Source organism: Notamacropus eugenii, chromosome X (genome assembly GCF_028372415.1).
Source record: "Notamacropus eugenii isolate mMacEug1 chromosome X, mMacEug1.pri_v2, whole genome shotgun sequence".
Classification (NCBI taxonomy): Eukaryota; Metazoa; Chordata; class Mammalia; order Diprotodontia; family Macropodidae; genus Notamacropus; species Notamacropus eugenii.
The window spans coordinates 101,826,296-101,843,897 of NC_092879.1; the positions used below are offsets into that span (position 1 = coordinate 101,826,296).

At 51.6% G+C, this 17,602-nt stretch overlaps 1 protein-coding gene and 1 pseudogene across 13 annotated transcripts; both read left to right on the forward strand.

The window, feature by feature from the left end:
- The first annotated feature begins 1,634 nt into the window (after nt 1-1,634).
- Nucleotides 1,635-4,969, forward strand: LOC140516397 (5-azacytidine-induced protein 2 pseudogene; annotated as a pseudogene).
- A 4,256-nt stretch (nt 4,970-9,225) lies between these two features.
- CDK16 (cyclin dependent kinase 16) lies at nt 9,226-16,662 on the forward strand. Of its 13 annotated transcripts, XM_072625862.1 has the most exons (17): nt 11,477-11,518; nt 12,050-12,176; nt 12,346-12,549; nt 12,802-12,935; nt 13,678-13,803; nt 13,948-14,004; nt 14,088-14,202; nt 14,308-14,402; nt 14,487-14,549; nt 14,640-14,763; nt 14,939-15,059; nt 15,146-15,243; nt 15,338-15,443; nt 15,533-15,575; nt 15,757-15,847; nt 15,947-16,024; nt 16,107-16,371. In XM_072625862.1, exons 2-17 carry the CDS (start codon nt 12,056-12,058, stop codon nt 16,142-16,144), a joined length of 1,614 nt encoding a protein of 537 aa, XP_072481963.1. In that variant the 5' UTR covers nt 11,477-11,518; nt 12,050-12,055; the 3' UTR covers nt 16,145-16,371. The 13 variants fall into 13 exon arrangements, with proteins under 13 accessions (XP_072481961.1, XP_072481963.1, XP_072481959.1 ...); XM_072625858.1 differs by lacking the exon at nt 16,107-16,371 and adding an exon at nt 16,405-16,662 and having other exon boundaries at nt 14,088-14,402; XM_072625859.1 differs by having other exon boundaries at nt 14,088-14,402.
- The last annotated feature ends 940 nt before the right edge of the window (nt 16,663-17,602 follow it).

The window sequence follows — 17,602 nt, forward strand, 5'->3', positions numbered from 1 at the left end:
ATTTTTTTCCTTTCTCTGGAGAGTCCCCTAGGAGAATATCCCAGGGAAGTAAAAAAGAGTGTGGTAGAGGGTATAACAGGAGTCCCTTCATTCCCCAAACCCTCTGGGACATTTCAGCACCTTCAGACCACATTTTCATAAACCATGAAGGTGTCAAGACACTTTCTGGCAAAGAGAAACTTTCATCTCATCTCATGGTCCCCTTTCTCCAAAAATATCTAGGTTTTCTGGACAGTTCTAGAAACCTAACTTTCAAAGAGGAACTAAGGTGACAGTGAGATTGGCATTAGAATAACGGTAGCCATAACCAAGTCCCACTAATTTAAATATGAAAGATAACTGGAGAAGATAATCATACCAGATCTAGTTTAACAAAAAATCACTAACGAGGGAGGAATCTTGGATTTACAACCACCAGGTAAGCAGCCCAAATTCTTTTACCCCCCCCCCCCCCAATATGTTTTCTATCTAGATCAAAATAATTGAGAGCCTTGTGAAAAATCTTAGCTTGGTCACTTTTCTCACGACTAAAGTGGCTGTACTGGAATCAAAATTATAATGGAGAAAAAGGAATCGAAATATCTCGTGACAGTTTCCACAAAACGTCCTGCAATAAATATTTTGGTATATGTGGTGACTCTTCTTTTGGTGTATACGGAGAAGTGCACGATGAGACTAAAGTTCAAATCCTGCCCCAGAAACTTTTTAGCTGTATAGCCCTGGACAAGTCATTTAACCTCTGCCTCCCTCACTTTCCCCATCTATTAAATGGAGATAATAATATCGACTTCCCAGTATTGTGGTGAGATCACATAGGTAAAGCGCCTGGCAAAGCCTAAAGTACTAATGTTATAATTATCTTCTTACCGTCATCAGCATCATTATTATTCAACACTTTTTTGGGGTATAAGCCTAGTAGTAGAATCTCTGTGTCAAAGGTTATAAGCCTTTTAAGTCACTTGATTTTCAGAATTCCAAAATGGCTGCACTGATTCATAGCTCCACCCCCAATGCAATGGCCTCTTAATTGACCTTCCTGCTTCAGATCTCTTTCCTCTGTAGTTCATCCTCTACACTGCTTCCCAAGTGACTTTGCTAGAGTATAGGTTTGCCCATGTAGCTTCCTTACCGGAGAAACCCCAGCGGTTCCCTCCCTACTTACAAGGCTTACAATCTAGATTCGTTATCTTGTACCCCCTATCGCCTCCATATTCAAATGACAAAATCTTCTGGAATTCAAAGCCCTTCATAATCCACCCCCCAAACACACAACCTTCCTCCCCATTAAGTATTTTACTGTGTAGTGACACCTGAATCAGACACTCCGCCTGTCAGGGAGAAGACACTCCACTACGAAAAATTAAGACACAAACAACACAGAAAGGATGTGTCCCATTCAGGCCACAGCTATATATCATTTTTGCATCTCCTAAAAGTTTATGCACATCCAGTAAAGGCCAAGATCCTTTGAGCATTTCAATTGCATATCAAAAAGACCAATGCAGCTGCTAAACTGCCAGTAGACATGAATGAACTTCCTCCAGTGCTGTGGTCACCTGCAGGTGTAGAAGGCACATGGGGCTAGAGAGAAGGTAAGAATGGCAGAGTATGTGCAGACTTGGGCAATTGGGAGAATGGAAGCCCAGGTAGTGGCATCTACCACCAAGAAAGGGTCCAAGACTCTAGGAGAGAGGCTCTTTGTGCCAGTGTTAGGACTGAAGAGTGTCTGGAGGGATGCTGTGTTGCAGAACTACTCTCTCCCCATGGATCCTCAGCACCCACACACACACACACACACACACACACACACACACACACACACACTATATGTGTGTATGTATGTATGTATGTATATAGTCTCCTGAGGCAGAAATACTGAATCACTTTCTATCCTTGGACTCTCCCACAGAAGCCTGATTCCTTTCCATTGAGAGAGGTGTAAGGGTCACAAGTATGTAAGGGTCACATAATATGTCTAGTGCACATATTTTCAGACTTCTTCAAAGTGTTGATCATGTATGGTGATTTTCCCCCTCTTCTGTTACTTCCTTCACCTCTTATCATTACAAACTATTGTCTGTTATGTTGGGCAGCTCTCTGGGAGGGGGAAGAAGTACACTGGGGCAAATTCTCCTTATGTAAAAGATGAAATTCATAAAACCTTATTAATGCTCCATTTTGCTAATATTAAGAGAGATGCTCATTAAAACAGCTCTAAGGTTTCTCCTCACACCTGTCAAAGTAGAAAAGGTGATAAAAGTGAAATAGTAGATGTTGGAGGAGCTAAGGGAAGACAAAAACATTGGTATTCTACTGATAGAACTCAGAACTGGTACAACCATTCTGGAAAACAAATTAACATTATGCTAGAAAAATTAGCAAAGTCTTGATGTTTTTTAACCCAGCAACCCACTAATGGGCATGCACCCCAAGGATATTGGTGGCAGAAACAAAGATCTCTTTCATACAAAAACATTTCTAGCACCACTTTTTGTGTAAGCAAAAAATCAGACACAAAGTGGGCACTCATTGGGTGTTGTTGTTTGGTTGTTTTCAGTCATGTCTGACTCTTCTTTACCCCATTTGGGCTTTTCTTGGTAAAGATACTGGAATGATTTGTCATTTCCTTCTTCAGCTGATTTTAAGATGAGGAAACTGAGGCAAATGGGGTGAAGTGACTTGCCTGGGGTCACACAGCTGGTAAGTGTCTGAGGCCAGATTTGAACTCAGGAAGACGAGTCTTCCTGACTCCAGGTCAGGCACTCTATTCAATGTGCCACTTATCTGCCCACCCATTGATTAAGAACTGGCTAAAGAAATTAGGGTATGTGAATGTAATGCACTGTTATTGTACCATGAGGATCAAGGAATGTGGTTAATTCAGAGAAACTAGGGAGGCAAAGGAGGTAGAACCTGGAGAATGTTCCATACAATGACTATAATTATGCAAATGAAGGCAACATTGCTAGGCGTCTGAGTGCCATTTAAATGAAATTATCAATCTTGAGTACAGATGTATGAAAACCAGACACAAGCACCCAGACAGCAACTGCAATGCTCTGTGGGCACCTGTTTCACCCTGTGTGCATACACCGGCAGGCGCACACACACACACACACACACACACACACACACACACACACACACACACACACACATACTTGTTCCTATAGGACACATAAATAAATAAAAGGATTTGTTCTGTGAAGTTTGGATTCAAAGGGCCGCACTTAAAAACCTAGAAGGCCACAGGTTCCCCACCTCTGGGTCAAAGGATATGAACAAGCAATGGTATATGGGAAAATTTGAACACTAATGCTCTGTTGGTGGAGTTGTGAACTGGTCCAACCATTCTGGAGAGCAATTTGGAACGATGCTCAAAGGGCTACAAAACTGTGCATATGCTTTGATCCAGTGATACTACTATTGGGTCTGTATCCCAAAGAGATAATAAAAAGTGGGGAAGGATCTATTTGTACAAAAATATTTATAGCAGCTCTTTTTGAGATGGCAAAGAATTGGAAGTTGAAGGGATGCCCACCAACTGGGGAATGACTGAACAAGTTATGGTATATGATTGTGATGGAATACTATTGTACTACGAGAAATAACGTGCAGAATTCTTTCAGAAAAACCTGGAAAGACTTACATGAACTGATGCAAAGTGAAGTGAGCAGAACCAGGAGAACACTGTGCACAGTAATAGCAACATTATTTGAAGTTCTACTGTGAATGACTTTGCTCTTCTCTGCAATACAAAGATCCAAGACAATTCTGTAGGACTTATGATGGCAAATGCTCTCCACCTCCAGAGATGGAACTGATGGAGTCTGGATGCTGATCAAAGCAGACTTTTTTAAACTTTCCTTATTTTTCTTGGTTTTTGTTTGTTTGTGTTTTCTTTTGTAACATGACTAATATGGAAATATGTTTTGCATGACTACAAATACATAATCTATATCAAATTGTGTACCTTCTCAATGAGGGGACAGGAGGGAAGGAGAGAATTTGGAAGTCAAAAATTTTTTTTAAAAAGAATGTTAAAAAACATTTTTACATGTAATTGGGAAAAAATAAAATATAAAAATTTAAATTAGCTAGTTACAAAACAAAATATAATCATGAAACAAACTTTTATAACTTTACTTCTCAAATCACTATTAGAAAAATGCAAACGTCTGGCCCAAGCAGGTACTTCAGCCATTGCGGCCTTCACAAAGCCAGAAGTCCATAGTGACCCCACTGACCCAGAGTGATCCCTGTTCAGCAAAAGTGCCAACAAGGCACGCCTTGGACTAGTAGAACGGATTAGTAGATGACACCTGTGTTCTGAACCATGAAGAGACTCAGAGGAAAAATACTGTCATTTTCATGTCAATCTATGCACGAGATGAGTCTATGGCTTCATACTTTGCTGTTGTCACTGCATAGGAGAACAACAAAAAGAGACTTAAGGATTGAGAGAAGAAGAAATCCTTCTTAAGGAAAAGAACATGATTTCTGGAAGAAAAGCTTCTCAAAACTGATTAGAGGAAGAAACAAACTCAGTGGGATGAGAAGTAAACAAGGCTTATGCTTCTCCAGAGGTCTGCATAGACAAGAGATCATTTGAAAAACAAATGGGATAAAATGAATATAGACAACTTTGAATTTTGGAAAGTATTCAATGACTAGCTCCAGACTAAAGGAGCAGAATCCCCCCAATTTGGGGAGGATATTGAGGGTTAGCATGTGATGTGGAATCCAAATCTACCTTCATCTAACTGGGAGCGACCTGATAATCTGTGGTTTGGAACAGGAGCTGGAAGTGGGGGAAAAAGACTGTGGTGATCTAAGGAGAAAAATGCAAAGATCTCAACCCAAGGATCAGTCTCAAGAAGACAATGTCAATTACACAGGCTACCAATGGCCGAGCATTGCAAGTGATAACATGCAACAGGCCAACTGGGAACTCGAGACAAATGTCTAATTGACTTCTGGAGACTCAAGTGCAAGCCTGAAAACCAAGAACATTTCAAACTCCATATCCAATCAAGAAAACTTGTGCTCCAGTCCCGTGCATTGAAAACCTTGTGAAGGATTGCCCCAAATTAGATTTGATGTCTTTAACTGCAACCTACAAAAGACAAGTTCCCCTTTCACTGAATGGCAAAGCCCTCTGTACTGCCATGGGTTCCCCTCCACCCAGAGATACAAAGCTTTAATTGGAAAGAGCAAGTCTCCAGTGGAGGATAGATAACAAGAGAGTTATCCTTAGTGGTGACACCAACTTTCAGGAGAATTACTATGGCAGAAATTCTTTAGAAGACAATTCATGGGTATTTCTGAGCCCCAGGAAAGTCTAGTGAAGAGGAAAATAAAAGTAAAACACATTTCCCCAACCTGCATGGTCCGAATCAGCACAAACCAAAATGCCTTTACAAGGACTAATTCAGAAGAGTTGTAGTCACCTTGGGAAGGGTCGCATGGAGTCGGGGAAGGAAGTTGATTTGGATTCCATTATGGTGTTGTGTTCTGTGACTGTCCTCAATTTCAAGTATGCTTGGATTTGCACATACTGGACTACAGTCACATGGTTAGGTTTGTTTCTTTCACTATACACTAAAACAACTGTGCTAACCAGCTCTACTTTGGCTAAGTAAGACACATGCACTACTTCATAAATTACAAAAAGACAACTGTACCTTTGATGGCAATTCCTGTAGATTTCAGCATCTCAGGAAATGATAGGAACTAGTTTTTGAGCTTGGGTTCAGAAATATAGACACAGGTTTTAAAATGTGTCTAAATCATCAATAGGACAATTAGGTGGTGCTGAAGCGGATGGAGTGCCTGGCGTGGAGTCAGAAAAACTATCTTTCTGAGTTCAAATCTGGCCTCAGACACTTACTAGTTGTATGGTCCTGGGTAAATCACTTAACTCTGCCTCAGTTGCTCCTTTGTAAAATGAGCTGGAGAAGGAAATGGTAAAGCACTCCAGTCTCTTTGCCAAGAAAACCTCAAATGGAGGCACAGAGAGTTGACTACAATGAACAACAACAAAAATCATAAAAATATTCATTTCTAAGAATAGAAAGGCTGATGGTACCGTTGGTTCAAATCATGTCAATTAAAACAAGCAGATGTCAAATGTATTTTGATTCTCGTTGGTCTTTTTATGAACATATGTATTGTGAAAATAGCATTATGGGATAATTGCTCTATGGATAGTCAATTTCTGTATCCCATTTTAGTTCAAATTTTCAGAATTAAAATTGCTTTCTAAGACCAATGGTGCTTTTTACCAAAGTACTACAGTGGTTACCATTACTTTTGTGTGATTTGAATTCTATTTACATCCCAGATGGCTCAATCATTAGAACCCAAATTCAATAGCTCCCTGGAACACTGAATTTAAAAGTAACATTTTTTTTTCAAATTAAAAAAATGACAAAATAACTGGAAACTTTTTGTGGGAAAACTACATAACACTAATTGGGTCTTAAAGTCAGGTAGAAAATGTTTTATAATTTCAGACATATTGGTATGTTAAGAGGTACATATGAATACATGCAAATGCGTAACTGGCAAAAATAAAAATAAAACAAAAAAAATCTGTCCCCAAGTCACCACACTAGCTGCCTTTTCTTTAGTAAAGCAATTTAAATTTAAAATGGCAGGCAATGCATTAACTCATGGAGAAAATTTCAAATTTAGTGAACAATCATTAGATACTGAAGTCATTTTTGTGGAGTTGGTAGGGCTTTGGGGCAAGTGCAAATTATTTACAGGTATCGAAGAGACAGGTGGCCTTCCTGGGCGCTTTCTGGTAAAGACTGTGCATCCCTTACATGGAACTGATGCCTTTCAGACATTTCCTGGTGTAGACACCTTTTTGCCTTGGGGTTGTGAGTGTTTCATGTAGAGTGCCTTTTTTTCCCTTTCCATAGTAGGCAATTTGGTGTTTTTTAAACTCAAAGAAATTCCTCAAATCTTCTGCTGTATTCCTGACTAGCATACATAAACAAGACTAGATATTGTTTGTACCTTTGTATTACCTTACTCACATATATTGATTGGGTTGTCTGTGATTAGTGGAAATCATATCAGATGCTGGATTTTCTTCTGATCAGTGGACGCAGCTGACCCAAGGGAGCACAATTTCTTTCAATATAATAGAACAAATCCAATATGCATGAAGCAGTACAAGTGACTAAGTTTTAGCTGTGTAATAACAAAGTAGCAGAAAAGATTTCTCTTGGGGCTGCATAGACTGTTACATCTGATCTCTAATGTAGCTCACTGGTGTTGCTCCTCCATAACCAAAACTGAGTCTGGTGGGGTTTTTTTTTTTTTCTTTTTAAAAGCAGTGAAGTGGAGAGATACTAGCTTGGCTAACAGTGTGCACAACGCAAAGATGAAATCATAGAGCTTAAGTAAATTATTTGTTTGGAAAAGTAACCTAAATATCGAAGTTTTTCCACAGCTACCTGACTGGCAAAGGTCACAAATGAGGAAAAAGACAAATGCTGAAAGGGGCAGTTCACACTAGTGAACTGTTGGTATAGCTGGGAATTGGTCTAGTCATTCTGGAAAGCAATTGGGAACCATGCCCCAAAAGTCGCTAACCTGCCCCCACTCTATTTTAATACATTGGGATCTTTTCTTTGCTCAAGATTCCTATCAATCTTGGGGGCAGTCGTGTCAGAAGGCATGGAGGACTTTCTCCAAGATAGAAATGCATTTAGGGTTAACCCTAACCAAATGGTTTCTGGCCAACTCAAGCCTAAGTTGCAGGGAACATTATTGGTACTAGTGGTTTTCTTTGACGTGGTCATACCACTACTGGGCTTAACCCCCAAAAAGATGAAAGAGGAAAAGAACCCATGTGTCCAAAACTATTTATAGCATCTTTGCCTTGTAGTTCCCTTTCCAAATCTGGAAACTAAGGGGCGTCCGACTGGGAAGCGGCTAAATATGGCGTGTGGATGCACTGGAACGTTAGAGAGAGTTTCCGAGCGAACTGGGGAAGACCTTTATGACAAGCAGCTTTGAAGAGCTTTCCGATTGCAGTCAGGGCCGTGGGAAAGCAAGAATCCAAAAGAATGAAAGTGAAACCTGCCCGGGGACCCTCCCCCGCCCGGCCGGCGCGGCCCACGAGCCCGGGGAGAAAGTGCGGTCGCTGGAGAGCAGAAGGTCCGGGGCGGGGGAAGGGGGGGGGGGGGGGGGCAACCTGCCGCAGCAGCGCAGTTAGAATGGTGGCCAAGAGGACAGGCTTCCGTGAGCCTGGCCCAATCGTTGCGTGGGGCCCAGCTGGGATTGGGGGCGGGGCCCAGAACTGAAGGGGGCGGGATGAGGGAGGAGAATAGAGCCAAACAGGGAATAGCGCACCTAGGGGCCGAGGCTGCGGGAGGTGAGGGGGCGGGGAAACCGGGGTGTCTCTGACCAATCAGCTCTCGGGAACGGACGGGCCCCTCCCCCGGGGAGGAGTCAGAGGGAAAGAGAGCCCGGAGAAAGGCCGTACCAATCTGGGGCAGCGGGGAGGAGCTGTCATCTCCGGCGCGGTGTCTCCGCTTCGGGTCACGGGAACGCCTGAGAAAGGGCCATTGCGGTCGCCTGACCGTCCTAGCTTCTCCTGCGCGGCCCGGGAGATCGCTGGGCCCCTGACAGCGCCCCCGAGTCAATCCCGTCTCCGCTTCTTGCAAGCCTTCTTCCCTACCCGCCGCTGGCTGTGGGCCGGCCCGAGCCGCCCCCGCCGACACCTGGGACCGTACCAAGTCCGCTTGGAGGGCTCCCCCCTCTTATTCCCGGGGGGCCTCGGCTCGTCGTGCCGGGGCCTCAGGGCCGAACCGCCCCTTCCCGTCTCCCCGCTCCCCCCTCCCGGAGGCCGAGTCTGTGGGACGTTCCGGGCTCCTCCTCCTCCGACTGGCCTCGAGGCGGGGCCTTGTGCGCAGGTGTCGGAGCGGCCGCGGCTTGGGCGGCTGCGGGAAGCCGGGCTCGAAGCCGGGACAGGGACCGCGCCAGGGCCAGCGAGCGGCCCAGGACGAGGGCGCAGGGCGCGGCGCGGCGCGATCGGGATCTCGCTCCTGGGGCTCCGCGGCGGCGGCCAGGCCCATGGGCGGCTGAGCGGGACGACGCGGGCGGGTCGAGCCCAGCCGCCATGGCCGACGACTACTGGGACCTCCCGCGCCGCCGCCGCCGCCGCCGCTGGGGCCGCCGCCGCCGCCGCCGGGGCTTGCCCGGAGCCGCCGCCCACGGAGCCCAGGGGGTCGCCGCCGCAGCCGCCGCCGCGCCGGGCCCGCAGCACTGAGGCTCCCCGCGCCCCCGCGCCCCCGCGCGCTTCCCCACCCCAGCTGCCACCGGTAAGCTCCTGTCCCTCCCCCGCCGCCCACCCCCTCCTTTTTTCCTCCAGGGGAGGGGGCCTCGGCCGGAGGATGCTGGGCTGGGAGTTTCCTACAATGCACTGGGGCCTGGGGAAAAAGGGGGGGGTGTGGCCACCTTGGGACTCTGCCCTCGGCTCATCCCACCCAAGCCCTGCGTTCTATAACCCCCCCCCCCAGCCTTCCTCCCCTGTCTACCTACCACCCCAGTATCCTATGGGAATGAGGGTGGAGGGGGAAATCAGTGTTCTCTAGTCCTCCAGTAGTTGGTTCCCCAGGCTCCCCAAGAACCAGAGGCAGTGTGGTGCATTCAGGGCTTGTTCCAGTGTGATGACATTGCCTTAAACGCTGCCTCTGCTGTTTTCTACCTGTGTGACCTTGGGCAAGTCAATTGGCCTCCTCTGTGAAATACCGGCTTGAACTAGGTGATGCTGAAGGTCCCTGCCAAGCCCAATTCTATGATCTCCATTTCTTCAAGGACTCCTTTCCCTCCCCCAAGATGCACAAGGTTCTTGAGGGTTCTCTGCCTGCTTTCCCCTTTGCCCATCCTCAGTAACATGTCCTTGGAGTTCTCTAGACCTTTCCCCTAGCAGGAATAGGGACACTTCTCCCTCCCCTAGGAATGAGATTCTTCAGGAATTCCAAGGTACTTCCCTTAAAACCCTTCTCCCACAGAAACCAACATCATCATCACTAGCTTTTCTATAACTTTGTCAAAAGCTTTTACATGGATTTTCTTTTGATCCACACAACCACCTTGGGAAGTAGGTACTATCATTCCCATTTTATGGAGGATGAAACTGAGGCAAATGGAGGTTGCAACCTGCTCAGGGTGCCTTCACCACCTAGCTGCCTAGGGTATCCCCCAGGGCCCATGAGCTCCCTTCTACGCAAGAAGTGAGGGTGCAAAGTTCCTCCAGCAGAATCAGAAAATTCCAAGGGCTCCCCTCCCCCCAGAGAAGCAGAATTTTTTTTTAGGTCTCAGCCCCTAACCCTCCATATGACCTTGGTTCCCTTCTTGGATAGTTCTGTTTGGCAGGACCTTTAGAGCCAGCTCCAAAAATTTGTCTATGTCCTAGACACAAAAGCCCCTCCCTCCTGACCTTTCTGTCAGCAGTCCATTCACTGACTCCCTAGTTTCAGAGACTCCTCCAAGCAGGAGTTTCTGGGCACCGAGGCTGGATCCTCCCCATTTCTCAGGAATTCTGGAGGGGGTGGGGAACCAGAGGATGGTGATAGTGTGAACCCTGTGGGAACCTGGCTCCTGAGCCAGGGGACAGGGAAATGTTTTTCCAGGTTGTGAAGTGATCTGGGTGGTAGAGAAAACAGTGAAGCTAGCTCCTAAAACCTAAGTGGCTTCAGGTTCCATTTGTGACCCGTGCCACATAGCCGTGGAATCACAGAACCTCTTGGGATCCCAGCTGCCTAATCTATAAAATGAGGCTCTAATGAACTCGTCTGGAAAGGCTCCATTAGGAAGAAGGGAAGACCCTGAATAGTGAGAGGCATTCTGCTGGGGATGGCTAGCCTTTTGCCCCAAGGCCTTAGCTGGCCTGAGTTTCTCAGGACTGAGCAGGCTCCTGGCCCAGCCTTCTGCCCTCCCTTCCCTCTACTTCTCTGCAAGCAGCTGGTACCTCAGACATCCTGCTTGGCCGCACCTCCCATCTGGGGCCAAGACTGGGCAGTTAATACATTATACATAATAATCCTGAAGTCTTCCCAAACACCCTTCCCTTTTTTAAGACCACCCCCTCTTCCCTGCCAAGGCCTAGGCCCTGGCCCCCCTGCCAGCCTTAGCTGAGATATTTATAGCTGCTGAGTCAGCCAGGGCCTCTCCCTGCAACCAGGGCTAGGCTGGAGATAGAGGAATACCCCTCTTCCTTCCCTAGGATAGGGGGATGGTGAGCCTGAGGCTAAACCTTAAACCTTGTGCCCCCAGGCCACTGCTATTCCTTGCAGAACCCTCAAACTGGATTAAGGAGACCCTGTAGGAGAAAGGGAGGAGACTCTAGCTAGCCCCACCCTACCCAGCCCCACCCCACCTAGCTTTGCTGGAGGTCGGGGGTGGGGTGGGGGGGCCCCTTATGTGGTCACTGTTGAATCTCCTTTCCTACCAGCTGAGAGGACAGACAGATCATTCTGAGAGCCATCCCATTCAAGTAAGGGGGCGGGGGGGGGGGGGGGGGGGGGGGGGGGGGGGGGGAGGAGGCAGGTGGTGGAGCTAGGCCCCCAAGGCCCTTGGGCCCATGAGCTAGACTTCTATCTAGTTCCCCCCTCCCCCACCCTTAGCTGGCCTATGGGACTGTCCAATTTAGTCCCCGTGGCAACGGTTGCCAGGGTCATGTGATTCCCTGGGGCAGTGGGAACATTCCGTCCCCTGGCAGTTGGGGGGGATGTGGGGCTGGTGCCAACGGAACATACCATTCTATGGCCGAGTCCGGGGCCACCTTAAGGGGCATTCGGGAGAAGCTGAGCCCCCTGCCCAACCTGCCCCTCCAGCTGATGACCTGTGTTGTGGGGCCCTGTGCTCCTACAGTGAGTCTACTGGGCAGGGCGGCACACCAGGAGAAGGCCCTGTGCCCTCAGCTAGCCAGTCGACCCTCACCACCCAGGTGGGCCTGCCGCCCTCTGAAACCCAGCCCCCAGGGAAGCCCTGGGGAGCAGGAGCTCAGTCTGCCCCATCCTCCCAGGTCACCATGGACCGAATGAAGAAGATCAAACGACAGCTTTCCATGACGCTCAGAGGCAGCCGACCCACGGAAAAGAGCAGCGGCTCTGAGCAGATCAACATCGAAGACAGTAACTGCAGTGACAACGGTGAGGCAGGCTGCAGGGGCTTCTGGGGGCTCCCTCTCGCTGGCCAGTTCCCTTCGGATTTGGGTGATTGGTTTTCTCCATTTTCTTCCTTTCTGTGTGCTTCCTGCTGATCCAACTTGTCCTCCCCGTCCATTACCCACCCTCCCTTTGGCTTTGCTCCCTGGCCCAGGCCCTAGCCCTGGTGGGAGGAAGGGCACCTTGCCCTCATCCCACAGCCTGCTACCCACGGTTCGCCTGCCCCCCCGAGCCTCCAGGAGCCTGCCCACCCTGGGCCCAACCCCCCGGGGACCCCGGCAGCCTCCACCACCGCCGGCTCGCCGGCCCCGGGCCACTCGCAGTCTCAGCTCCCCACTGGACCATGGCACCAGACTAGGTGACTATATGCTCCCCCAGCTTGGCCTGCTGAGGCCTGGCCTGTCCTTTCTGTGGCCTCACAGAACCTCCAGGCTGGTTCTAGGCCTCTGCTTTCTATAAAGGTCCAGCTCTCTGAAGTGGTCTGGGGGCACTGATTGTCTGAGGGCCTCTGAGGCCACTGTTTGATACAAGGGAGGGGCAAGGAGAAGGGGTAGGGGAAGGGGAAGAAGGGATCCCTGTGGCTTCTGAGCCGACCCCTACTCCACCCCAGAGATTGTGCATGAAGACCTGAAGATCGGTTCCGATGGGGAGAGTGACCAGGCATCAGCCACATCCTCTGATGAGGTGCAGTCACCTGTGAGGGTCCGAATGCGAAACCATCCAGCCCGCAAGATCTCTACTGAGGTAGGCTTGGCCAGAGATGGCGGGCTTGGTGTCATCCTTTTGTCTGCTCCGAAGCAGAGCACAGGGCAGCTGGGCCTGCCATGACCCTTTCTGCTCTCCCCTCTCCTTACCTTGGGACAAGTTCTGGGACTAACTTGGGAAGACCCAGTGGGCCAGTAGACTGGGGGTGGCATTTGGCCCTGGATACATCTGGCATCCGGCTTTGGAACTTTGAGCTCCCCACAGGCTTGGGCAAATTCTCTGCATTCTTGCCCTTCTCTAGAGAGACCTGCCTCTGAGCAGGCCCCTGCAGGCCTTCTCTTAGCCTCCTGGAACCCGAAGGCCCCTCACTTTCCGTAAGACTGCTTGCCCCCTCTAGTTTGTGCCCACACACTCTCAGAGGGACTTCAGGGAAGGCCTTTGGAGGTTGGTTAGGTTTGGACCTGTCTAGGCCTGACTGAGAAGGGGCCATTACCCTGTTTCCCCCTCCCCCGTTCCCAGCTTTCACTGGAAGACCTCTAGTGACAGGGAGAGTCGGGGAGGCAGAAGGGGACTGGATGAGACTCCCCACCTCATCCTGATGCTTTGGACTGAGGGTTTGTGACAAACTCATGGTTGCATCCTTCCCTCTCTCCTGGAAGTTTTGGGAGTTCCCTGGCCTGATTGCTAGGCATCTGAACTACCCTCTCAGTTCCATCTGTCTTGTTTACCTACTCCCACCCTCAGCAGAGACTGACCCCTTTTTCTGCCTCTTGAATCTCAGGACATCAACAAACGCCTCTCCCTACCTGCCGACATCAGGCTGCCTGAGGGCTATCTGGAGAAGCTGACCCTCAATAGCCCACTCTTTGACAAGCCCCTGAGCCGGCGCCTCCGCCGGGTCTCCCTGGTGAGGAGCCGCTCGCCAGGAACCCTTGGCCTCTGTGGGTGCTGGTCCCATCTCGGTCCTGGTCCCTGTCTCCTCTGTCCCTTCCCACAGTCCCTGGGTTCCTTTGTATTCGCTTTTATCTGACTCCTCGCCTCTTCTCTGTAGTCTGAAATTGGCTTTGGAAAGCTGGAGACGTACGTGAAGCTGGACAAACTAGGGGAGGTGAGGAGATGGGGCAGGTGGGGGTAGGGGAGCTTTAGGGAACATGGACTCGGGGCCTGACTGCCCCCTTCCCTGGACCCCAGGGTACCTACGCCACAGTGTATAAGGGGAAAAGTAAGCTGACGGATAACCTGGTGGCGCTGAAGGAGATCCGGCTGGAGCATGAGGAAGGTGCCCCCTGCACCGCTATCCGAGAAGGTGCTGGAGGGGGAGGAGGGGAGGGGATCACAGCACTGCGGTCCTCAGGGCCTGGAACCCCATACCCCTCTTCCCCCTCACGTCTCCCCCTCATCTCCCCCACAGTGTCGCTGCTGAAGGACCTGAAACACGCCAATATTGTCACCCTGCATGACATCATTCACACAGACAAATCCCTGACTCTGGTCTTTGAGTATCTGGTAAGACAGGGGAGGCCTCAGGGCTTGGGAATATCCAGTAAAAGTTCCACCACACAGAGTAATTCTCCCCTCTCTCCCCTTCAGGACAAGGACCTGAAGCAGTACCTGGAGGACTGTGGAAATGTCATCAACATGCACAATGTCAAGGTCTGTGGGAGGGAGATGCTTGCCCCTCTGTCCCCCGCCCCTCCAGCCTGGGCTCAGCCTTCAAGGCCACTCCTTATCTCTGTTCTGCAGCTCTTCTTGTTCCAGTTGCTCCGGGGCCTGGCCTACTGTCATCGGCAGAAGGTGCTACACCGTGACCTCAAACCACAGAACCTGCTGATCAATGAGCGTGGAGAGCTCAAGCTGGCTGACTTTGGTATGTCTGGCTCTGACCTTGGCCTTGGCCCAAGTCTCTTCTCCTCCCCCCACTCCAGCTCCCTCCCATTGTTTTCCTCTTTCTGTTCTTGCCCCCAGCCCTCCCCTGCCACTGCTTTCCCTTCTCAGTTTTTGCCCCAAAGTGCTCAACTAACTCAAACTCTGATGTCTCTCAGGCCTGGCCAGGGCCAAGTCTATCCCAACCAAAACCTACTCCAATGAGGTGGTGACGCTGTGGTACCGGCCTCCAGACATCCTGCTGGGCTCCACAGACTATTCTACTCAGATAGACATGTGGTGAGGCCAGGGTGAGGAAGGGGAGAGGAGGGAGTAGCCCCTTGTGGTCCTGAGCCTCATCCAGGCCCTTTCTCTCTGTGCCCTAGGGGCGTGGGCTGCATATTCTATGAGATGGCCACAGGCCGGCCCCTCTTCCCTGGCTCTACGGTGGAGGAGCAGCTTCATTTCATCTTTCGGATTTTGGGTGAGGGCTACGTTGAGTTGGGAGGGGGAAGCAACCCCACTGGCAGGCTCCTCAACTGACAGCTTAATGCCTCTTTGTTGGCCACCCCCTCCAGGGACCCCCACTGAAGAGACTTGGCCAGGAATTTCATGCAATGAGGAGTTCAAGAACTATGACTACCCCAAGTACCGGGCAGAGGCATTGCCGAGCCACGCCCCCCGGTGAGAGCCTGGCAGGGCAGGGCTGGGGCCAAGGGGACAGGAGAAAAGGGGGGACCTGGGACCAAGGCTTCTCTTTGTGCCTGCTGCAGGCTGGACACTGATGGGGTGGACCTTTTGGCCAGACTACTGCAGGTGAGGAAGGGCCTGTTAGGGCTGTGGCAGCCGTGGAGGCTGCTTGGAGCCAGGGCAGGTGGGGAGAGAAGGGAGTTTGTTTTGGTCCTGAAGTATAACCCAGCGGATGGGAACACTTATGGGGGGAGGATGGAAAGTAGGACTTTTGGCCAACTTGCTTATGGGGCCTCTTCATTGTCAGTTTGAGGGACGGAATCGGATCTCTGCAGATGACGCCATGAGACACCCCTTCTTCCAGAGTTTGGGGTCGAGAATCCATAAACTCCCTGACAGTGAGTGGGCCTGGGCTGGTTGGGAGGGGATGCATTTGGCTCCCCCTCGGCCCACCAGGGGACTCCAATGATGCCTCTCGGCCTCTGCTTTTTCTGCAGCTACTTCCATATTTGCACTAAAGGAGATCCAGTTACAGAAGGAGCCCGGCCTTCGCTCAGCCTCCCTCACGGACTCGGGTGGGTGTGGCCCCCAGCCCCCCACCCCCTCCGGCAGTGGGCCCACTGGCTCCTCCCAATAGCGCTCTGCTTCCCCCCACAGGCAGGCCAGCCTTCCGGGTGGTGGACACCGAGTTCTAGGTTCTTGGGGCAGCTGGCTTGGAGAAGGTGCTGGTGACTGGCTGGATGGAGGCCGCTGGGAGGAGGGCTGCTGTGGAGCCAGTCCTGCTCTCTCCCCCCCACCCTGCACCTCGCCGCAGCCTTCACGTCCCTCCACTAACCTGCCTGCTCCTGGCTCAGCTGCCTCTTCCCCCCCCCCATTCTGACTTTTGTGGAAGGGTGCTAACAAAGCTCTTCCCTCCCTCTGCTGTCTGGCTGTGTGTTTGTCTGTTTTTCTCTAGTCACCAGCATGCCTGGGGCAGCCTCTGGCTCCGAGGCTGCAGCCCCCCAGTGACCCTCCTTTCTCTGCTCATTCCGCCCCAGCCCTGAGGAGAGGGAGGGAGACTGGGAGGGAAGGAGGCAAGCTAAGGCCTCTGGGACCTCCCTAGCAGAGGTGATCGTGCGACGCTGCAAAATGGCCTACCGTGGCCCCAGCCCCCCCTCATCTCCTCGACCCACTAGTCCCTTTTTTTAAAGAAGAAATTATTATTTTGAATGAGGATTTTATTTTTTAAATGTATTATCTGTAACATGTAGAACGACTGGGCCTGCCCCGCCCCCACGGAGGCCCCCAGTATTCTGTGCAGTGAATGCCCCCCACCTCCCTAGCCGCTGGCCAATCAGGAGGCTGAGACCTTGGCCCGGCTCCAGCTCCTCCCCTCCTCCCCCCCCCCCCAGCAGCCGGGGGCTCCTCCGAGGACCTTGGGGGTTCTTTCCCGAAGCTCTCCGCTAGGGGCTCGAGAGGTGCCAGAGGGCCAGGTCCGAGCTCCCGCCGGGCTGGCTCCGCCCTTTCCCCGTGGCCCCCTTCTCGGTGTCCCGAACCGACGCTCCGCCCCCTGCTCACCTCCCTCCTCCCTCGTGCAGACACGGGGCCCCAGGATCCACGGGGGCGGGGTGGGGAGGGACGGAGAAGGGCCCCCCCGGAACGCGGGGCTGGGGCCCGAGGCCCCTGGACGGCTTCTTCCCTCCCCTCCGTCGCCTCGGCCCGCGCCGGCCCGTGCGGGGCGGGGCGTTGGCTCCCGCGCGGGGGGCGGGGGGAGGGGGGCTCGGCTCCCCTGTACACCCTGGTCGCTGTATGAACTATTAAAGGCTCAAGTGAAGGCGAGCGAGCGTGCGTGCGTGCGTGCCTGCCTGCCTGCCTGCCTCCGTCTGTTTGTCCGTCCGCCCGCCCGCACGGCGACGGCTCGCGCTCGGCCCGCCTACCCCAGGGCCCGCCGCCGCGGCCCGTTCCCGCACACCACGAGGCGGGCGCAACGAGGGCCGCTCGGCCGGCACTGATTAGGCGCCAGCTGCGTGCGGGGGGGGGGGGGGTAGGGGAGCGGCGAGCGGAGGGAGAGCGGGTCCGAGGCGGAGCGCGCGCGGAGCGGTCCGGAGCACGCAGCCCGAGCCCTCGGGGCGCAGCGACGAGCAACGCCGAGGCGCCGGCCGCGGCCATCCCCA